General features: G+C 41.7%; 1 protein-coding gene across 4 annotated transcripts in view; it reads right to left on the reverse strand.

Moving 5' to 3' along the window:
• Nucleotides 1-7,797: 7,797 nt before the first annotated feature.
• The window catches only part of prr36b (proline rich 36b), an 81,872-nt gene continuing 67,771 nt past the window's right edge, over nucleotides 7,798-21,898 (reverse strand). For all 4 annotated transcript variants that reach the window (XM_691992.10, XM_073943812.1, XM_073943811.1 and 1 more), the window contains 2 exons: nucleotides 12,658-12,872; nucleotides 7,798-12,422 (listed from right to left, as the gene is read on the reverse strand). In XM_691992.10, the coding sequence (XP_697084.5) occupies nucleotides 8,890-12,422; nucleotides 12,658-12,872 (3,748 nt within the window). In that variant the 3' untranslated portion in view covers nucleotides 7,798-8,889. The remainder of the gene's footprint in view (nucleotides 12,423-12,657; nucleotides 12,873-21,898) is intronic.

Raw genomic sequence — 21,898 nt, forward strand, 5'->3', positions numbered from 1 at the left:
TATTTTGAATGATCAACATCTACACGTCTTTTGTTTCACCCACATGAAGAAGGTGGTGATCAAGTTACAAAATGAGCCAATGCTCATCACAATCAACTTCTCCCACAAGCAGAAAAGAGTATCAGCATACAAAAGGTGCTCAGTGTCATTCACACAGCTACTAAACACCAGTGTTGTAACACGTATAAAATTAAAGTCATGAAATAAACATTGTTTATCAACATTAGATGTAACATAAATCTCTAATGTACACAACTGATGGGGAAACAACTAAAAATATCCATATTAATGTCAACCAAATGCATAAAAAGTGATGTGTCAATTTACGGTTATTCGCCGTATTTATTAAGGAAACATACCGATAACCAGGTTACGGATTTGTACTGTAGCATTTTTACAGTTTTTTACTGTTGAAATCACGGCCATTTTTTACAGTGACATATCTACCAACTCTCATCAGCCTGTGCAGTAACAGCAGACTGGTAGAGTTTGGGTTCAAATTGACTTAATACAATGTCAATCGGGAGACTTTCAGGATTAGAAGTTAACAGATATTAAAGGGATATAGTTCACCCAAAACTTAAACATAATTTACTCACCTTTCCCTAGTCAAAAACCTGCTTTTTAAAAGGCAGGAAATCGATAAGCAGGGCCAGACGGAATCAGCAGATTTTTTTGCTATTTCTGCGTAGATTTTTGGTAAAAATCTGTGGATTTCTGCTTAATTATTTTGGAAGTATCATAACCCACAGAGTAAAATTTCTCTGGCCCAGCTCTGGCCCACACAATCAGGTTTTGCTTGGCCCACATGCCGCAGTGAATTACGGTACATGACTGGACCAAATCTGGCTACCAGACAAGGGCCAAACACGGACCATATCTGGGCCAAGTCTCAGCCAAGTTAATAACTCATAACTGGGCCTGAACTGGGCCAGATAGGTTGGTGTGTCACGATGGCAATGAAATTGATAAACCCATGGAGTGATGCGCTTTAGGCACACTATGGGCACGCTTTTTCTCAAAGTGACCTGATTGGTAGAATTTTTTTTCTTTACTCAAAAATGATTTTAGTGTATTTTAAATGTGGGTCAAGACTGGCCAAACTCACATGGCCCACTTTCAAATTTTTAAATCTGGGCCAAATACTACGTTTTTCCATCTGGCCCAAATCTTTTGTGCCGCCTTAAAGACGGTGCCACTTCTGCCAGACACGGGCCATGTTTGGCCAAAATGCTGTATGCCAGTGCCGGATGAATGCCTTCTGTGCCAGCTTTATGCCAAATCTGGGCCAGAATTCTTTGCTACTAGGCAACTAAAACCTTAATATGTGAAATAAAAAATAAAATCTTTTTAACTTTAATTTAATGTTTAAAATGCAAATCCAATTAGATTCAGTTTATGTGGTAAACAAAGCAAGTCTCATATAATATCTCTACTAAAAGACAGAAAATATTACTGTACAAGCTGCATTATACATAAATCAGATCAACATTTTCTTATTAGTCAATGCTATTACTGTGATTAATTTAAAAACGGAATAAATATAGATTTACACACATTTACTCAAGTAAATAAACAAATCTGCAGAAAATCTGTGGAATTCTGCATGCGCAGGTTTCGTGTGGGCCTACCCATAACCATTGACTTCTATACTATTAGTTCTCCTACGATGAAAGCCATCGCTAACTTTCTAAAATAAATCAGTTAAAATAAATTTTAATCTTTATATCTATTTTGCATGAAGAAGAAACATCATCATCTTGACCACAAACTCACTGAATATCTAGGTTTTTTCCTCACCGGTGTGCAGTATTTCAGCAATGTTTAATTGGAGGACAACACTCAGTTTTGACTAAAGTAAAGGGTATAATTCATTCATTTACCTTCAGCATAGTCCCTTATTTATCAGAGGTCACCACAGGGGAATGAACCACAAACAGTTAAAAAGCAGAAGTTTATAAAAGGCACATAACCATTTAAAAAAAGTCAGATGTTAATGTGACTAAACTTTTTCTCTTTTAGGTAAGTTAGGATGATCACATTTCTTTCTGTTCTGCAGAAAAATGAGAGAGATATGTTTGGAGAAATTGTTATACTCTTCTTGAAAGTCAAGTTTACACACAATAAGATTATTCTGCCTCTGTAAAAGCTCAGATGATGATGTCAAGGTTTTGGAAGATTCTGATTGGCTAATTGACAAAATTTGAGTTAATTGTAGGCACAACTGTAGAATAGTATTGAAGGAAAAGCTCAAACACACTGCTTCCTTGTGTGACAACATGGGAAAATCAACAAGCCAGAATCAACTAAAAAGCCAGATTACTAATTGGTAAATGACACTGGGAAAAGACTAATGTTCGGATACATGCCCTGTGGTCTGATGGAACTAAGATTGAACTGTTTGGCCATAATGACCAGTGTTACATTTGGAGGACAAAGGGGAAATCTTACAAGCCTAGTAACACCATCCCAACTGTGAAGTATGGGGGTGGCAGCATCATGTTGGGGTGCTGTTTTGCTGCAGGAGGGACTGGTCCACTTCACAGCATAGATGGCATCATGAAGAAAGAACATCATGTAGAAATACTGAAGCAACATCTCAAGACATCAGCCAGGAAATTAAAGCTTGGCCACAAATGGGTCTTCTAAACAGACCATGACCCTCAGCATACTGCCAAACTAGTTCAAATGTGCTTTAAGGACAGCAAAGTGAATATTTTGGAGTGGCCATCACAAAGCCCTGATTTCAATCCTATGGAAAATTTGTGGGCAGAGTTGAAAAAGCTTGTGAGAGCAAGACAGCCAACACATCTGACTCAGTTACACCAATTCTGTCAGGATAAATGGGTTAAAAACCTGCAAACTATTGTGAGAAGCTTGAAGGATACCCAACACATTTGACCAAAGTTATACTTTTTAAAAGCAAAGCTAAAAAATACCAAGGAAATGTGTGTACACTTTTGACTGTCTAGAAATTAATTAAAAATCCTTAAATAAAAAAAAAGCAAATCTAAATGATTTAGGTAATCCTAACGAACCTAAAATAGCAAACGTTTAGGATGATTTAACATCAGACATTTAAAAAAATGATTATGTTCCTTCTTTTAGAGTGTATGTAAAGTTCTGGTTTCAACTGTATGTTTTGTATGTTTATGTACCTGCATAGTGGATGCCCTTCCAGCCACAAAAATACCAACTGGTCCAGTTGCGACTCATACCAGAGACCTTCCTGCTGTGAGGCCGCCGTGTCGCCACTGTATAATTTCTAATGCTAAAAGTACCTGCATATGTGTAAAAAAATGAGCAAGCTCTTTTAAAAATAAAGGTAAAAGGTTTTGTAAAGGTACACTATTGTACCCCTAAGGTCCATATTAATACCTAAAAAGTACAAATGTTTACCTTGAAATAAGCTTAAAGTACAACAGTGTACCCCAAAGGTATACAAAATTGTAATTTAAGGACCTGTACCAATGTGTAAAAACCGTCCCAGTTTTAGTACTTTATTTCTGAGAAGTCAAACTGATGAAGACAATGATATATTTCAATTATCTAACCCATCTAGTCCAAAATATATTGTGGGCGTCATGGTGGCACAGTGGGTAGCATGATCGCCTTACAGCAAGAAGGTCACTGGTTTGAGCCCCAGCTGGGTCAGTTGACATTTCTGTGTGGAGGTTCTGCCCATGTTGGCGTGTTTCCTCCTGGTGCTCCGGTTTTACCCACAGTCCAAAGACATGCGCTATAGGGGAACTGAAGTACTGGTTCTAGTGTATGTGTATGAATGCAAGAGTGTATGGGGAATTCCCTGTGTTGGGTTGTGACTGGAAGTCCATCCACTGCGTAAAACATTAGCTGAAGAAGTTGGTGGTTTATTCTGCTGTGGTGACCCCAGGTTGGAAAGGGATTAAACCCAAAAGAAAATGAATGAATGAAAATATATTGTGTTCAATTTGGGGGAAAAGTTGTTTTATAAACCCAAATATTAAAATAAAATATTTTAGAGCAGTAATCATAATACTGTGAAATTGTGTCATTTCTATCAAGGTTATCAGAATCTTGTACTTAGTCAACAGAATGTGTAAATTGGACCATAAGAATAAAGTGCCGAGAAAGGGGATATGTTATCATTAGTGCACATGCAAGGCTTAATCTGCTCAGTGATGGGTCTCCAGTTCCACCACGGTCCAGTCACCCTGTGGAGAACTGGCCTGACTGCTGGGCGAATAACTGCTGACGGACGCCACTGTGGCGGTGGAGCAATCGAAATGGGACATGATATGCGGCCACAGACTGCTTTCCAGAGGGCTTAGAATGCCCCCACCCTGCCCCGGCAGATACAGAAGCGGTGGACAACCATCATCCCCAGCCAGAAGTAGAGCCTGGTTGATCAGCTGCTGGACCATGTCTAGTTTAGTGTTCCAATCTAGATCCTGTGGAGCTGGTCGGCGGAGATTTCCATTGGCAGCTCTTAGGGGTAAGTCTACAGGAACGGAAGTGTTCGGAGAACTCTGGTTGCCCGTGGAGCGGTCCTCTTCTTCATCACTGGTCTCCATTGCTTCATATATGGTGCATAGTCCCGATGAGGGTGAGAGGAGACTCTGTGTTTGGCCTTTTACCTGCGCTCGGAGTCTTTGTTGTTGCTCCATCTCTAGCTGGCGCTGCAGGAGCTGCCGACGGAGCCGGTGTTCCTGCTGCTGCTGCTGGAGCTGCAGTTGAAGCAACTCTCGACGTTGCTTTTCTAGCGCTCTTTGCTGCTCCTGCCGTTGTTTTTCCTCTTCTAGGCACAGTCGCTGGAGCCGTTCCTGCTCCTGGCGGTGCAGAATGTGCCGCAGCTGTATTTGCTGCTGCTCCAGGCGCCGCCGTTGCATGTTATTCAGCGGAGCGTCAGGAGGATGAATATCGATACGTGGCGGGAGTAGCGTTTGGGGATTCTGCAAAGGAGCGAGGTAGCTATTGTCATTGATCTCTTGGCTATGGTTGTTATTCTCCTGTTGGCTTAGAGAGTGCTGCTGGTGTTCACCAGTCTGAATGCTGATCCCAGGTTGCCCTGTGGACAAGTCAAGAGCACTTGCAATTTGCATTTACCAACAGAGGCATTGGTTTTATGAAGACAGGTGTGAACGGACAAGGCACACAGGACAAGAACAGACAGAAAGAGGAACATGCGGACAACAGAACAGACAAATCAAATAAAAAGATAGACGCAATCGTTGATGATGCCAGGATTTGAGTTTTCCCACACATCCTCCCTGTAAACACCTCAGATATAAACATCATGTGAGGAGTGTTCTGCATTTGAGGTAACAATTTTAATGGGTTGAAGACATCTTTTAGATTTTGTGTAATTTGTGGCAGCAATGAACTAATCCATAGGACTTAAACTCAAATCCTGGAGGGCCGCAGCTCTGCAGTTTTGCTCCTACCCTAATCAAACAGCGTATCTAGTGGTGTCTAGTAGTCTTGAACACCTTGATTAGTTGGATCAGCAGTGTTTTATTAGGGTTAGAGCAAAACTGTGCAGAGCTGCGGCCCTCCAGGAATTGAGTTTGAGACCTATGAACTAATCCAACAATGGGATGAATTGCATATGAGCTGATTTTTCGGAATTCTAACTGGGCTAAAAGTACAATTTAAGGGTGAATGATATAATCCTTCCATATTAAGTATGAGAATCGTCTAACTTTCCTTTAAATTTGGGGTCACCAATCTTGGTCCTGGAGGGCCGGTGTAGAGGTCTGCATTCCCGCGGCTGTCCCGCGGGCGCCGCAGGACCCGACCAGATTTCTGCGGCGCGGAAATAAATTTCCGGATAAATCGCGGGAGCGGTCGGTAATGGGTTTAATTTGGGACGGGAGCGGGCTGTCTAGCAATATCGTGGATATTGCTATGCGAATGAGAGAGAGAGAGAGAGAGAGCGCGAGCTTTGCCTGTGTGTGCTTGGTGCTTGTGTGTGTGTGTGTATGTTAGTGCGCGCGCGCGAATGAGAGAGAGAGAGAGAGAGAGAGAGAGAGAGAGAGAGAGAGAGAGAGAGAGAGAGAGAGAGAGAGAGAGAGCTTTCCCAGATAGCAAAATACACTCGGGCCAGTTCCGGCTAGATTCTCGCCTGCCGGAGACTTACCACTCAGCCCGGCTCGGGCTGCCGGACTCCGTATGCTTGTGGACTCACTGCCCGATTCCGGCCCAAATTAATTGGGCCAGATGCGGCGGCCGTAAGCGAGCGAGTAATGTGCACTGCGGCCCGGAGCTGGCGCGACTCAGTATTTATATACCTTTATATAAAACCTTTTGGTATTACATTGGTACTTGATACATGGTATTACAAGCCTTTGAGTTGATATAACAGCAAACGCCTGTGTGTCTGCTTGGTGCTTGTGTGTGTGTGTTAGTGCGCGCGCGCGTATGAAATAGAGAGAGAGAGATTTGTCTGTGTGTGTGTGCTTGGTGCTGTGTGTGTGTGTGTGTGTTTATACAGACAGCTTGGCTGTCTGGACTGTATAGCTGGGGGATTTTCGGTTTTGTTATCCGCCGCTCTTTAGCGGGATCGCGCGCGGCGGACAGAGAACGGGGCGGGTCGGGCAGCGGGACAATAAATTCTCAATATCCCGCGATCGGGTTCGGGCTAAAACCTGGCGGGTGCGGGTGGGAGCGGGATTCAAAATTTAGTCCCGCGCAGATCTCTAGGCCGGTGTCCCTGCAGAGTTTAGCTCCAACTTGCCTCAACACACCTGCCTGGATGTTTCAAGTATACCTAGTTAGACCTTGATCAGCTTGTTCGGGTGTGTTTGATTAAGGTTGGAGCTAAAATCTGCAGGACACCGGCCTTCCAGGAACAAGTCTGGTGACCCTTGCTTTAAATAAAGGGTTTGCGCGACTTTGGAGCGAACAAAACATTCATTCTTTCAAAATATGCATAGATTTTCCAATAAACAGGAGCTAAACTGATAATCTTGTACACCGTAGAGGATAACCTGCTTTTCATTTAATTCACTTCCAGATGGTTTTGATGTAAATGTTTATGATAGGTGGATGAATATAAAACAAAAACCAAGTGAACAGAAGACAAGTAAGATAGATACTGAGAGGTGATAGAGGAGCATGAAGAAGAGTCCCTGATGGGACAAATTTTACCATTCAGGCAGGATTAAGAATGTTTGTGTTGCATTAAATGTATAATGAATTACATCCTAAATGAAAACAGGCATTTCTTAAAATCCATAACACCATCCCTGCAGGCACAAGACGGTTGTACCCCAATGTACCCCGACGTTTGGAAATGAAAATCAGGTTGACATCAGAACCGAACGTTTGACCAACGTCAATGTCCAACCTAAAATCAACCAGATATCAACGTCTAATCATGTTACACCTTGAAGTTGTGTGGACGTTATCACTATGACATCTATCGATCATTGGATTTTGGTGACTTTTCAAACATGATGTTGTTATTGGACGTCAAAATAACATTGCCCTAAGACGTAGGCTAGACATTGAATTTTGGTCACCTCACGTCACGACCTAAATCTAACCTAATATTAAAGTCTTATGATGTTGTGTGCCTGCTGGGATGCAATGTTACTGATGAGTTTAGTCTTTCAGAACGAGGTCCTGTTCGAAGTTAGGGATGCATGACATGATATAGAAGAGGGTCATCATAAACCAGGGATGATCATTGTTATTTCATCAAAATACATCTGGAATCAACACAATTTCAGTAGATATGCATTTCTTGTTCAAAATCAAATTCCACAGGAGCACAAATGCAACTCAAAATAAATAAAAAACAAACAAACGGGAATAGACAGCCTTGCAATGATGTTTAATGGAGTTTTGGGGGAAAAAAGTTTCAATTATTGTGAATCATTAAATACCAAACATCCCTGGATCATGTCTGGAATCATATCAAGATTATAACAATTTCTCAGTTAGTTGCACATGCAGTTCCAATTCTTGTAGAAATGTCCCAATACTCGCAGTACACTGGCCTGCGAGCATCGTTTTAAGAAATGCAGGAAAGCACTTTAATTTCCATGAACAGAAATAGTTAGTCCGTTCCAAAGTACAAATGTCCATCTACTGTAAATGAAAGAATCAAGATCAATCTGAGCCCAGTACTTTAAAACACTTAAGTTACGTGCCAATGAGAATATGTTAGCCTTCACAAAAATGCGCAGCGGTAGCCCAAAAACAAAACACAAAGAAAAATGAAGTATGACTTGCCATCTAACACCCATTCACCTTCCTATGTCAAACACTGTGAGAGTGAAACGCTTCTGAAGAATATCTAACCTGTAATTAATGCTAAAGCAGTTAGTGCTGGATCATTTTAAAAAGACAGTAAAGCTACTTTTACAGTGCAGGAAAACTGATGTGTGTACAAACATTAAGGTAAGACAGGGATCTCAAAAACAAAACAAACAAAACCAAGGAAAAAAAAAACAAAGTATAAAAAAATTGACATTTGATTGGTAAAAACAGTAGGATAAATACAAAGGTAGTTGAAATCCACCAAGTGTGTTGATTTTTATTTATTTTTTTGTATTTTCGTCCTTTCACTATAGGACATCACCTTAACTTAATCTAACATTGCAGGTTCAGGGGTGCCATGAAACGCAGTGTTATTTAAAAAGTACATTCTAATAGAAAATGATAATAGCTACTGTACATACAGAAATTTAAGCCATACAATCATAACCATCACTGTGGTAATAGAAGAACAGAGAGCAGCTCGGACAAAGCTATAATCCCTCAATGACGGCTCCCCTTTCTCTCTTCTACTACGTATTTCTTTTAATTTCTCTTCTTGCTAACCCCACATTTGGAAGAAATGAAGGACACGGGGTGGGAGCGTGGGGTTTGGGGGTAGACAAGGTGCATTCCAAAGGAGGGACTTTATACGTTACCTGCTAGAAAGTTATCAGTCTTATCACATATAGCAGAGAAGTACGGTGGCTGGCCGTCTGTATCATCCCCATGTTGGGGCGACAGGTGCATGGGAGACTCAGGATCCATTTCCTCCATAGTGCCTGGATCTGTTTTACTGCAGAGCATGTAGTGCTCATCAAACCCAGCATCTCTCTCTGTTGCGGGCTCGCTGATAGGCAGCAAATCCACCGGGCAGCCTAACAAGTCATCACTGTAGGCGGTAGCAGCTGGCAAGGTGAGCTCCTTGATGAAAGACGGATCCTTTGCTTCCTCTGGAAGCTGCTCTTCGTTTTCCAGGCTAAAGATACCTGGACTCTTTCCACAACTTTCGGCCATGGAGTGGGCATTGGAGATGGAGGCAGAGCAGTCAAATCCGTAGGAGGCCACAGAGTTGGCTGATTGAGGAGTACCGCCATCTTCCTCTCCAATTTGTTCAGGCGCCTCCTCATCTTCATCAAGAGCGGAGAGGTTGTGTGGGACTGTCGTCTTATCATCAACTGCAACATCTGGATCGTTAATCTGCATTTCGCCCTCTGTATCACTGGCCTCATCACCAGAGGTTGATGGTGATGATGGAACCGAGGCTGGCGCAGTTGCCGCATCACCCAATATCTCGTCTGCTGGCAGTGTTTCTGCCTCCTCTTCCTCCCCATCACCACGCTCAAGGTGAATACCAAGATCTTGTTCCATGTCTGGTTGAATGGCAGGCACAGGCGTCTGCTGTTTGTCTGATCGGGACTCTACACCTGAGCTGCTGTCATAATCACGTAGCTCTTCGGGTGTGCTGGTTTCACTGCTGCTGTGGGCCGCCAGGGCTGTTCCACTGAGAGTGCTGGACTGGGACATCCCAATGGCAGGGGCAGCCAAGATCCCTGGCTCTGCTGGGACGGAGTATCCAGTCTCCGCCTGGGATTCAGGTTGAGGTTCTGAAGCCTGAATCAGGGGTGGAGCTGGGGATTTAGGTGGAGTATCTGGATCGGCTGCGAATGTGATGCTTGTTTCTGGAACAGCTGAGAATGTAGAGGTTGTGTCTGGATCTTGGAATCTTGTATCTGACAGGCTTGATTCAGACAGAAAGGAAGCAGGCTGGGCCAAGGAATCAGAGAATGGATTGGACTGACTCCATGCTGTGGTCGAAGGCATAGTTGTTGCTGGTGCATTGTGACCAGTGCTGCTAAAATCTAGACAGCGCTCTTCTGTGTAATTCTGATTTTCTTCTTCGTCTTCCTCATCATCATCATCATAATTTCCACACACCCCACTCTCAGCCATGCCTTTGTGGATCATCTCCACATCTTCATCCTCCTTCTCTTTCTCTTCTTGTTGTTTGTGATCCTCAGCATCATGCTCCAGGTCCATGTGTTCCTTCAAATCTTCCTCATCCTCTTCTTCATCTTCACTACCAAATGACTGGATTCCAGGAGGCCCTGTGAATGGCTTTTCCTCATCAGTCTCATTAATGGCAAAACCATGTGTCTCTTTAGCACTGCACTTGTCTTCAGCACTGAAGGGAGATGTCACTTCTGAGTCATGTTTGTTACTGCTAAACATGTCATCTGACTGCATCATGCCCCAATCAGAGCTAGCAAATCCTGTCACCCCCTTTTTAAAGTCATCGTCCTTCTCTGTTTGTGGCAATGGTTCCTCTATGCCAATCTCTCTGACCTCATCCTCCTCATCATCCTCTTCCTCCTCCTCCTCCTCATCATTGTCTTCATTAATCTCTTCTTCAGCTTTCTCCACTGCTTCTTCTCGTTCTTGCCAGGCAGAGACTGGAGCCTCGGGTCTAATGTGATCCCCACCAGCAGAGCCCAGCATTTCAAAACCTCCCATCGCTACCTTTGCTGCAGAGGACATTGCTATATCTTCCTGCTGTTTGTCATCATCTTCCTCACTTTCCTCATCTTGCTCCATGTCCTCTGTGGTTGCAGTGTGGGGGAACAGGGAAGAGCTTTGTGGCCATGTTTCAGCTGCACACTGCAAGTCCTGGAATGGAGATGAGCTTGGGATCTCAACTGGCATGGAAATTGGGCCAGTAGGAGAGGATGGTGGGGAGAGTATTGTGGTACCAAGGGGAGATTCAGCAGGCACTGGCTCCTCCTGGTCCACCTCAGCAGAAAATAGAGAGCTGGCATTGTTATCTTTATACGTGTCCATGCTCTGTGAGATATCCTGGGCATAGGTGAGCTCCACATCATCAGGGGTAGGAGAAATGACAGGTGTATCTGGGTCTTCAGGTTCCTCATCAAAGGCAGATTCAATGGTATTTTGTTCAGGTGCCTCATAAGAGGTATGGGTAGTTACCTCTTCAGGTATTTCTTTAGAAGCATGAACAGGTGAAACAGATTCTTCTCTTGCCTCATAAGAGGTAGGGGGAATTACAGATGTAGTTTCATGTTCAGGTGTTTCTTCAGAAGCATGAGGTATAACAGGGGAAACAGTTTCTTTTCTTGCATCGCAAGATGTGGGAGGAACGAAAGATGTAGTTACATGTTCGTGTGTTTCTTCAAAAGTAGGATTAATAACAGGTGAAACAGTTTCTTGTCTTTCCTCATAAGATGTAGGGGGGATCAAAGATACATTTTCATGTTCATATGTTTCTTCAAAAGTAGAAAGAATAACAGGTGAAACCGTTTCTTGTCTTTCCTCATAAGATGTAGGAGGAATTACAGATGTAGTTGTGTCTACAGGTATTTCTTCAGAGGTAAGAGTAAAGGCAGTTGAATCTTTTACTTCAGTTGCCTCAAAGGAAGTAGGGGGGATGACAGACATGGTTTTGTCCTTGGTTGTTTCTTCAGAGGCAGGATGAATATGAGGAAGGAAGGGACCAGTTTCTTCTGGTGTCTCATCAGAGGTTCTGTCTTCAATTTGTTCCTCAGATAAATAAGGCATAGGAGTTGCATCTTTGTCAGATTTATCCATAGTAGAAGGAATGACAGGTGTGGCCATTTCAACAGAATCTTTAGTCTCAGAGTAAGCGGGAATTGGAGTTGTAAATGAGTCTTCCAATTTCACCTCAGAGACAGCCACAGAAGACAGGTCTTCAGGCACCTTTTCAGGTCCCTCTGAGGCCACCACAGAAACAACAGCAGCAACTGCAGTAGTTGCTGCAACCACAGCGGGTACAATGTCTTTCTTTTCAGCCTCTTTTGCTGCTGTGTCTGCAGGCGCGGAGGCTTTTGGACCACCCTTCAATGACATTGGAGTGCTACTGCCAACAGTCTTCTTTGGGCTACTTGTTTTAGTGCTGGGCTTGGTGCCTGTGGTCTTGGGGCTTGCACTGACCTCCTTGGAGGGTGTTGCTTTGCTCTCCTTGGGTTTACTAGTTTTAACATCTGCTGCCTTGCTTGCGGTGCTGGGTTTTTTGGAAGCTGATTCTGCCTTGGCAGTCAGAGCTGATTTGGGGGTGTCTGGTTTGGCGGGCTTGGATGTTGCTGGCCGGGTAAGGGGAGAAGAAGTGGTCTTCTTAGGTGCTGGAGTAGATGACAGCTTACTGACATCTAAAAAAAAAAGAATAAAAAAATCAGTATCACAGCTTTAACTACACATTAACAATTAAAATCCTAAACATGATCATTTAAAATGTTGTTTAGCTGTATTTAATTAAAACAACACTTAAACATGCAAGATAAAAAGTAGTCAACCACATCTAAAATAATGATGTTCAATTTGTTTAACCTAATTGATGATAACAAAATGATTACATATGTTTATTACATTCAATGAGGTTCCTACCTTTCTTGACAGGTGTTGTTGTCTTGGGAGTAGGAGTGCGGCCAGAAGGGGGTGCTGTGGTTTTAGCTGGAGAAGGTTTAGCAGTAGTAGATGGTGTCTTGGGTGTAGCAGTGGTTGGCCTGGATGTGGATGTAGGCGTCTTGGAAGCAGTTGTTGGGGTTGCAGGCTTAGGGGCAGCAGGTGAAGAACGGGCAGCAGGAACAGAGCCAACAGACCTGCAGATATAAGATTGAACAGAAGACTATGAGAAAGGTGGAATTTACTTAGCAGTCATAAAGGGATAGTTCTCCCAAAAATGAAAATGTTCTCACTATTTATTCGCCAAATGTTATACCTCGGTGTCTCTTATTATGTGTTCAACAAACTGAAACAAGTAAATAGTGAGTAAATGATGACAGAATGTTTATTTTTGAGTGAACTATCCCTAAAATGCACAATTTGCAGTAGGACACTAAAGGCTGATTTATACTTCTGCGTCAAACGCCGCTGACGCATAGCCCTTCGCCGTGGCTGACGTGCACCTCTCAAAAAATGTAACTACACGTCGCAACAACGCGTAGCGTAAGCTCTGTGATTGGTCGGCTTGGTAGCGCTGATGAGTCTGGGCGGGACCGAAAGCCGCGAGAATGGTGCGAGCGATTGTTTACAAGTGTGGAGTCCCGTGAAGGAGCTCCGGATGGAAAGTTTTGTTCTGTGTTTAACTCATGGTAAAAGTTGTTGCACGTCCGCCGGTTCCTGCCTCAAAATGAGCGAGTTTAAGCCACTTGTACATCCAGGAAGTGTTCAGGAAAAGCAAAACAGCTTGAAGAAACTCAACAGAGGAACATTTACACCTCACTGCCAACTAGCATTTCGGAAGTGTTAATGCAGACCAACAGAGACAGCGCGCAGAAGTATAAATGCACAGCTGCACGCGTTGCATGCGCCGTGAGTTACGCCGGTCACTTGACACAGAAGTATAAACCAGGCCTAAACTTGAAAGACTTGTTTCCTGGTCAGCTAGGACAAGCACTTCCTGTGGTTAAAAAACTAAATAATGGTCAGCAGCAGAAGCCTTGTGGTTAGCCTGCCAACATATACCTCCATGGTGCTAGTGGCAACCCAAGTTCAATTCCCGGCTCAAGGTCCTTTCCCAGTTTTGTTCTTCTATCTCTGTACCCCATGATTATCCAAACATGTACAAACACTTAAAAATACAGTAAATATGGACATGCAATATGATGATATATATCATATGGTCTGGTGACACGGTGGCTCAGTGGTTAGCACTGTGGCCTCACAGCCAAAAAGGCGCTGGTTCGAGTCCCAGCTGGGCCAGTTGGCATTTCTGTGTGGAGACTTTATTTAACCATATTCTATGTTGGTTCTGGTGACACAGTAAGTAGTGCTGTCGCCTCACAGCAAGAAGGTCGCTGGTTCAAGCCACGGCTGAGTCAGTTGGCGTTTCTGTGTGGAGTTTGCATGTTCTCCTTGAATTTGCGTGGGTTTCCTCTGGGTGCTTCGGTTTTCCCCACAGTCCAAACACATATGGTACAGGTGAATTGGGTAGGCTAAAATGTCTGTAGTGTTTGTGTATGTATGGATGTTTCCCAGAGATGGGTTGCAGCTGGAAGGGCATCCGCTGCGGAAACATGTGCTGGATAAGTTGGAGGTTCATTCCACTGTAGTAACCCTAGATTAATAAAGGGACTAAGCCGAAAAGGAAATGAATGAATATGTTAGTTCTATTAGTTTTTGAAAAGTGATTGTCTTTCCATGTAGTCAATCTCTATTTTAATTTACAGAATAGGCATAAATCTTTATCAGGAGATTAATTATATATGAGATTTTTGTCTGAAAAGATCAAACTGAACTCTAGTGTGTATGAATAAAATCCTCTGCTGACATTTAAAGGGTTCTACCAAAAAGGAGTGACTCATAAGACAGAGTCGTCATTAGTCACAGAACATACTGCCTGAGGGATGTGGAAAAACAACCATGAGTAATGGTAATACTAGCAAAAATATTCTCTTCAAGAAAGCCCCTCCCCCTAGTTCTTTACCCATAATGCCTCTCTTCTATCCCGGGGTGCCTGACTCAGTGCTAATGCACATGTTGTGCCCTGACGGGGTCTAGTATCTGTCCAATTGGGTCTAACATGAGAGCGGCCTCGGCACTCGCCGGTGACTCAGTACTTGTTCAGGTCATGTCTAAGTAACCTAACCTAGATCCTGTGGGCCTGGCAGGAGCTTCTGTTTTCCTCTGTCTGCGCTCCAATGCATTTGTCTGTCCTTTTCTAAATAAAGAGCTGGAGAACATGAAACGGTGCATCACACAGAGAGCACCATGTAAATCTTTTATTGTGGCGAGTAAAAATAACCATGCATATCTCACTGAAGCATCGAGCTAAAAACACATGCACCGTTCTACATTTTGTACAGACAAAGTCCTCACAGAAACAGGGGTATTTTAGGAAACTAAAGGCGGCACCTGGAGGAAACCCACGCCAACACGGGGAGAACATGCAAACTCCACACAGAAATGCCAGGTGGTCCAGTCGGGACTTGAACCAGCGACCTTCTTGCAACAGTGCTAACCACTGAGCCACCTTACAAATGGCATTGAAATAAAAACGAATTTAAAATTCACTCACTCGTTTCCTTTTCGGCTTAGTCCCTTTATTAACCAGGGGATGCTACATGAAATAACCCCTAACTTATCCAGCATATGTTTTTTTACAGAGTGGATGCCCTTCCAGCCGCTACCCAACACTGGGAAACACCCACACACTCTTGCATTCACACTCATACACTTAGCTCACCCAATTCCCCTATAGCCCAAGTGCTTGGACTGTAGAGGTAACCGGAGCTCCCAGAGGAAACCTATACAAACATGGGGAGAACATGCAAACTCCACACAGAAATGCCAACTGACCCTGCCGAGGCTTGAACCGGTGACCTTCCTGTTGCGAGGCGACATCGCTACCCACTGCGCCTAAATTTAATATGCAAAACGATCATATCTTTGCACAGGACACCCGAAGGTTTTACAAAATCTCGCTGTCCTACATCCAGAGTATCAGGTGAGAGAGAAAGCAATCTAACAGCGACGGTTCAGGAACAAAGAGGGCAAGTCTATAAACAGATAAACCCGACAGAGAAAACCACACATGAATTAATGCAGTGGTGTGTTGGAGCTCCTCGACCTAGTTTCACTTGACAAAAACACCTACTTAAGCGAGCAGCCTGGATTAAGACATTCGTCTGTGAGCCCGCTTGATAATTATGCCTGCGTACAGTTCACAAAGAGTTTTTAAGTAGGAGAAGAAGTACAGCCAGAATTATTAGCCACCCTGTATATTTCTTTTGTCCCCAATTTCTGTTTAATGGAGAGAAGTTTTTTTCTAAAACTCATTTCTAATCCTAATAGTTTTAATAACTCATCTCTAATAACTGATTTATTTTATCTTTGTTATGATGACAGCACAGAATATTTGACTAGATATTCTTCAAGACACTTCTATTCAGTGACATTTAAAGGCTTCACTAGGTAATTAGGGTAAAATTAGGGGAATTAGGCAAGTCATTGTATAACAGTGGTTTCTTCTGGAGACAATCTAAAACTAATATTGCTTAAGGGGGCTAATAAATTTGGCTTTTAAAAAAAATTAAAGCTGCTTTTATTTTAGTAGAAATAAAACAAATAAGACTTTCTCCAGAAGGAAAGAAAAATATAGGACATATTGTGAAAAATGTATGAATCTGTTCAACATTATTTGGGAAATATTTGAAAAAATAAATAAATAAAATTCACAGGAGGGCAAATAGATTTGACTTCTATAACTGTATATAGATTTCCATTATTACAGCGCATTATTGGATGATATGCGAGCAGTTTTGGGTAAATTATTTAAAAATACGTCATTAATTACTAATTATATCCTTAAAATTGTATTTCTTGAAAAGTAACTAAATGACCAACTTGATGCAATTTAAAATCTTTATAGATGTCAACGCATGTATCGACGGGAGGAGTGACAGAGACGACTGGAGGTAAGATCCACAATGCAGGTTTAAGCCTAGTTCACACTACAGGATTTTAAACATCAGCAGATCGCTGTGCCGTTCACACTACATGACTTGACTTTGTGTCTTTTAATCTCTGTGGTGTTCACACTACGCAACACTCCGTGAACGATCCACAAGAGGGGGGTCACACACTACATGATCTGACAACAACTCATTCCCCATCAGCTCATTCAAGCTACCAAACCACAGCCAATGAAAATTTGAGGGAGGAGTCGTCAGAAAAAGCTGAACACTATTGGCTGCTTGTGTGCTGATGACATCACTGACAGCGTTTCAAGCTTTGGAGAAAGCATTTAAAAACATTGTCATATCAGCTGATTTATCAGCGGATTAATCACTCATCTGCAGGTTCCAGTGGATAGATACACAGAGAGTTTTTCATTTTTGTAATTTTATAACTCTTTGAAATAAAACTAACATATTTATTACACCCTGCCGTTTTCCAAATATCAGTGTATTTCTTTCTGACATTGTTTTTTTTATTAAAAAACAGTAAAGAACTGAGCATTTCTGCCTTAAATTACCATATTGGTCAAAATGACTGCATGCATGTCTGATACTTTTCGCTGTGACTTTAAATATGTGTGCATTTTCTTACCTGGCAACTTCCTGCTAACATAAATAAAACTTTCTGATGGCAAAAACATCAATTTACTTTAGATATATTTAAAAACAGCATAATATGTGCTGTGAAATAGCTCCTGTTTGAAAGTGAAAATGAAAGCCAAGACCTTTGTATGTTCTAGTATCTTAACTACATATTTATAGGCTGTATTACAAAAAAAAGATTATATTTTTAGGGTAATGGTGTCATTAAATATGATGCCAGACATTCAAAGCTTAATTTTAATATCTCAATAACAGCTTTGAATGTAAATATGTTGTGACAATATGGCGTTTTATATGAGAACGGTCAGAATGAGCAGTATGGTAATTCTAATAGTTACAGAATTCTGGTTCCACTGTTAATATAACCTACTCTCATGTCTGTGCTAACGCAGAACGAAGCGAGTGCATCGATGCCCATTCTGACCAATCACAGATGTTTCTGTTGAGCTCCTGAGCACACAGGCACGTGGCTCATGCTGATCTGCTCTCTCATTGGCTGCAGCTCGTCACTACATCTGACCACACGTGGGGTTGAGTCGGCCGACTGCTCTGGAATATTCAGCATGCTAAATGTTGGATTTCCGTCTGCGAGGTGTCGGCGACGCGTCAGCGAGCCTCGTTGATGCGTTGTTCAGTAGTTCACACATAAAGAGCGGCGAGCGCCGTGCACCCGCAGATTTCTTCCCGATCACAGCCCGATCTGTCGGCGAGCTCGTTAACTTCCGAATTGGGCTCAAATCAGGCTTAAAATCCTTTAGTGTGAACTAGGCATTATTCAGCGTCAGGCAAGCAATGGTCAAATCAGGTGCAAACGGGTATAAACAGACAATCCAGAATCATAGTCGAATAACAGGCAAGGAGGTCAGAAGTAGGGATGGCTGACGTGAAACTGACGTTTCGACACAGTGTCGAGATCCCGAAGCGCAAGTGTTTCCAAACACTGTACCGAAGCATGATCCGAAGCACCTAAGTCATGTGACTAAAGTGTTTCGAAACACCTGGTCACGTGACTTAAGTGATTCAAAGCATTGATCAGCTTAGAAGCGTTTCGAGACCTGCCGAATCTCCATTTGGCTGCCAAGGTTGGATAATCTCGTCTTATATGGCCTGGTGGGCTGTGCGTGTGTACGATGTTACTATGCTTCAAATTACGTTTTGGGTTCGAATCTCGACTTCGACTCCGAAATCATGGTTTTATGTGTTTTTATCATGTTTCTGTTTTGTGTAGCCTAAATAGGATACAGCTGCAGTTACGCCATCAATATAGCATCATTTTTGTAACACTGTAAAACAATAATTAATATTTTTACAGTACTGTGATAGTTCGGTTCAGGGTTTGGGTAGACGTTAATGAAATACAATAAATGGGAAATTTTATGAATAATATAAATAATTCTTGATAACTTCAGGCCACAGTTTCCGATCTAGCAACAACCCTGTTTTAAGACCAAAACAAGACATATTTATTCACAAATTGTTTATTGGATGTCAGACCAATGTTGAAACTAAACGATACAAGAGCAAAGCATTACTAACTGGTATTAAAGCATTTCAAAATAGCAGTATTAGCCTGGATTCGAACTCACTAATCCCAGACACTAGTCAGACAGCTTAACCGTTCCGCTACATTATCTGAAGACCAAGCTTACAAAGTGGGCTTTAATACCTCAATTTGCTGAACTGTTCTGTGCTGCAGTGGTTTCAGTGCAATACATAAAAAATGACCACTAGGTGTCACTGTAGAGTGGGGTTTCACAACGTTTCGAAGCTTTGACACATTTGCTTCGACTGTTTGAGTGTTTCATGAAGCCTCGCTTTGCCCACCACTAGTCAGAAGGCAGGCGGCAAACAAGGACAAAAGGATAAGCTAAGATAAGGATCAAAAACACGGCAAAGGCAGACAAAGGAAACCGCGTTGTAATGTCACTATCAGTAAACAAGACTCTGCAAACTGGATGGGTGAATGTGTGGCTTAAGTAGAGAATGTAATCAGTCTCTGATAGTCCTCAGGTGTGCGTGTGTAATCAATCTAGGTGAGTGAGCATGGGTGTCTGGGTGAAGTGCATGTCTGAATATGTAGTTCAGGAAAAGACGGAAGTGTAGTCCATGATATCTGTGTGAGAACCAGCGATCTGGTTAATGTGGCAACACATATATAGACGATAGAAATTAAACTCTTCTAATTAATCTAAACTCTTCTGAGTCCGACAGAATCTTTTGATTTGATAAAAAAATAATAACACTTCAAAACATTTCAAATTAAAGGCACCACATTTCATATATACCATACAGGGCTCAACAATAAAGATGCTCAGGACACGACACGATTGTTCCGGACCCGATTGGGCCGCTGATACCCTGTCACTAAAGTTTAATTTGCTTGTGACTATTTGTCAATTGCTTGAAAATACAGTCTTAGAATCGAGGAACCGTTTGTGTTTTTAAGCCCTCAAATGCTACCTTCTCTGTTCCTCTTATCTGATTGGATGTTGTGAGCACGTTATTTTTTTCCGTAACAACCAGTACAGCGAAGAGACAGCAACATGGCGGCAACATCAAGTGATGATGCTAAAGGAAAACATTTGTTTCTAACGTCTTGAAAGCAGACATTTATGAGGGTACACCACGACTAAAAAAATGAAGTGATGTTTTGTACAGTTTGATGTCAGTTTGGCAGGTCGGCCATCTTTTGTTTGAATTTTGCTCATTATACATTTATTAAAAATTTTTAAATATTTAAATTCTAGATTTACAAAAATTTTGACACATTTTTCTTTTTTTTAATTTGTGGCTAAGAAATAGCTATTCACTTTTTTTTATTTTTAAAATTTATTTATTTATTTATTTATTTATTTATTTTTTGTTAAGGACAGTGAAAATATTGGCAGGGCAAGTAAAAATCTGAACCACTAGTCCGATCGGGCCAGTAGAAAAAATCCTTAGCGTTGAACCCTGCCATATATTGACTAATTTCTTACGTCATTGTTTCTTGCATTATTTAATTGAAGAAGATCAGGTTATTATACATAGCATGTACAGTTGAAGTCAGAATTATTAGCCCCCCCTGAATGATTAGCCCCCCTGTTTATTTTTTCCACAACTTCTGTTTAACGGAGAGCAGATTTTCAGCACATTTCTAAACATAATAGTTTTAATAACTCATTTCTAATAACTGATTTATTTATTTATTTATTTATTCTAATAACTGATTTATTTATCGAAAAAAAAATTGCTTAAAGACGCTAATAATTTTGTCCCTAAAATGGTTTTAAAAAAATTTAAAACTGCTTTTATTTTAGCCGAAATAAAACAAATGAGACTTTCTCCAGAAGAAAAAATATTATCAGACATACTGTGAACATTTCCTAAATCTGTTAAACATCGTTTGGGAAATATTTTAAAAAGATCAAAAGGGGACTAATAATTCAACTGTTTAATGCGTTTTTGTTTGTGCTTCTGTCCATTGTCTGTTGATCTGACTGTCTATTGGTGTGAATACAAAAGATTTATTTGTAGTTTCACCAAACTAGCTTTCAAAATGGCACTTTCGGTGTGTCATCAAACAGACTTCTGCTCTGAGGAACATGAAAAGGCTCAGTGTTTACAAATACTCCTGACACACACAGCTGACTGAATATCAGCGAAGTCCTACAGGTTCACAATGACTTAAGGTTGAGCAAATATTGACAGCAACTTTCATTTTTTGACCTATTATTCTGAGAGAAAACAAACAGAGCGGGCTATTGTGTGCTGCCTTCTCGTCACTTTAATGTTATGCATTTCTTCGTCAGATCTGTGTCAGGGTTGGAGGCAAATACACATTAAAACACAGAAATGCATTGAAGCTTAAAACACACACACACACACACACACACACACACACACACACACACACACACACACACACACACACACACACACACACACACACACACACACACACACACAGTGCTTCAAGCTAATGACACATCATTGAAGCATTTATAGATGACTCTTTGATGTTTTGTGAGCCTGCGGTCTGATTGTCTTATAAACATTGTTTAACTTGCCGTTACATTTGTGAGTGACAAAACTTCCCCTGAAGCCTCAGTGCAAAAGGAGAGTTTAATAAAGCCTGAAGGGACTCTTTAACCTCAACGAATGAAGTTCATGTCCTCGTGCATTGCTGAAGCTGTGATTCTGCAGCGTGAGTCTACCTGCTGGCACTCACCTGTGTGTAAATGTGCTGTGTTCGCTTAATGCATGCCAATAGTCAATCATCTCGAGAAGATCTGACTCACGTACTTTAACCCTCGCAGCCAAAAAAAAAAGCCAACATGTGTCTACAGTTTTTATGTGCACATCTGGAGTGATTTCTTTGGCTTGCTGTGTCAAATTAGCCTGCAAATACAAAACCTTGCATTAATAGGCAGAGTTTGGATATCCAAACCTATCTGTTGTTTAGGATCTTGCTTAAAATAGTTGTCTGAACTTGAAACTGAAGTTTTGAGATTTCATTAAACTATTTTTATTTGCATTTTGGGTTTTGGAATTTTGGGATTACTGGAAATACCACAATGTGCATA

This window comes from Danio rerio, chromosome 3 (assembly GCF_049306965.1).
Source record: "Danio rerio strain Tuebingen ecotype United States chromosome 3, GRCz12tu, whole genome shotgun sequence".
NCBI classification, from domain to species: domain Eukaryota; kingdom Metazoa; phylum Chordata; class Actinopteri; order Cypriniformes; family Danionidae; genus Danio; species Danio rerio.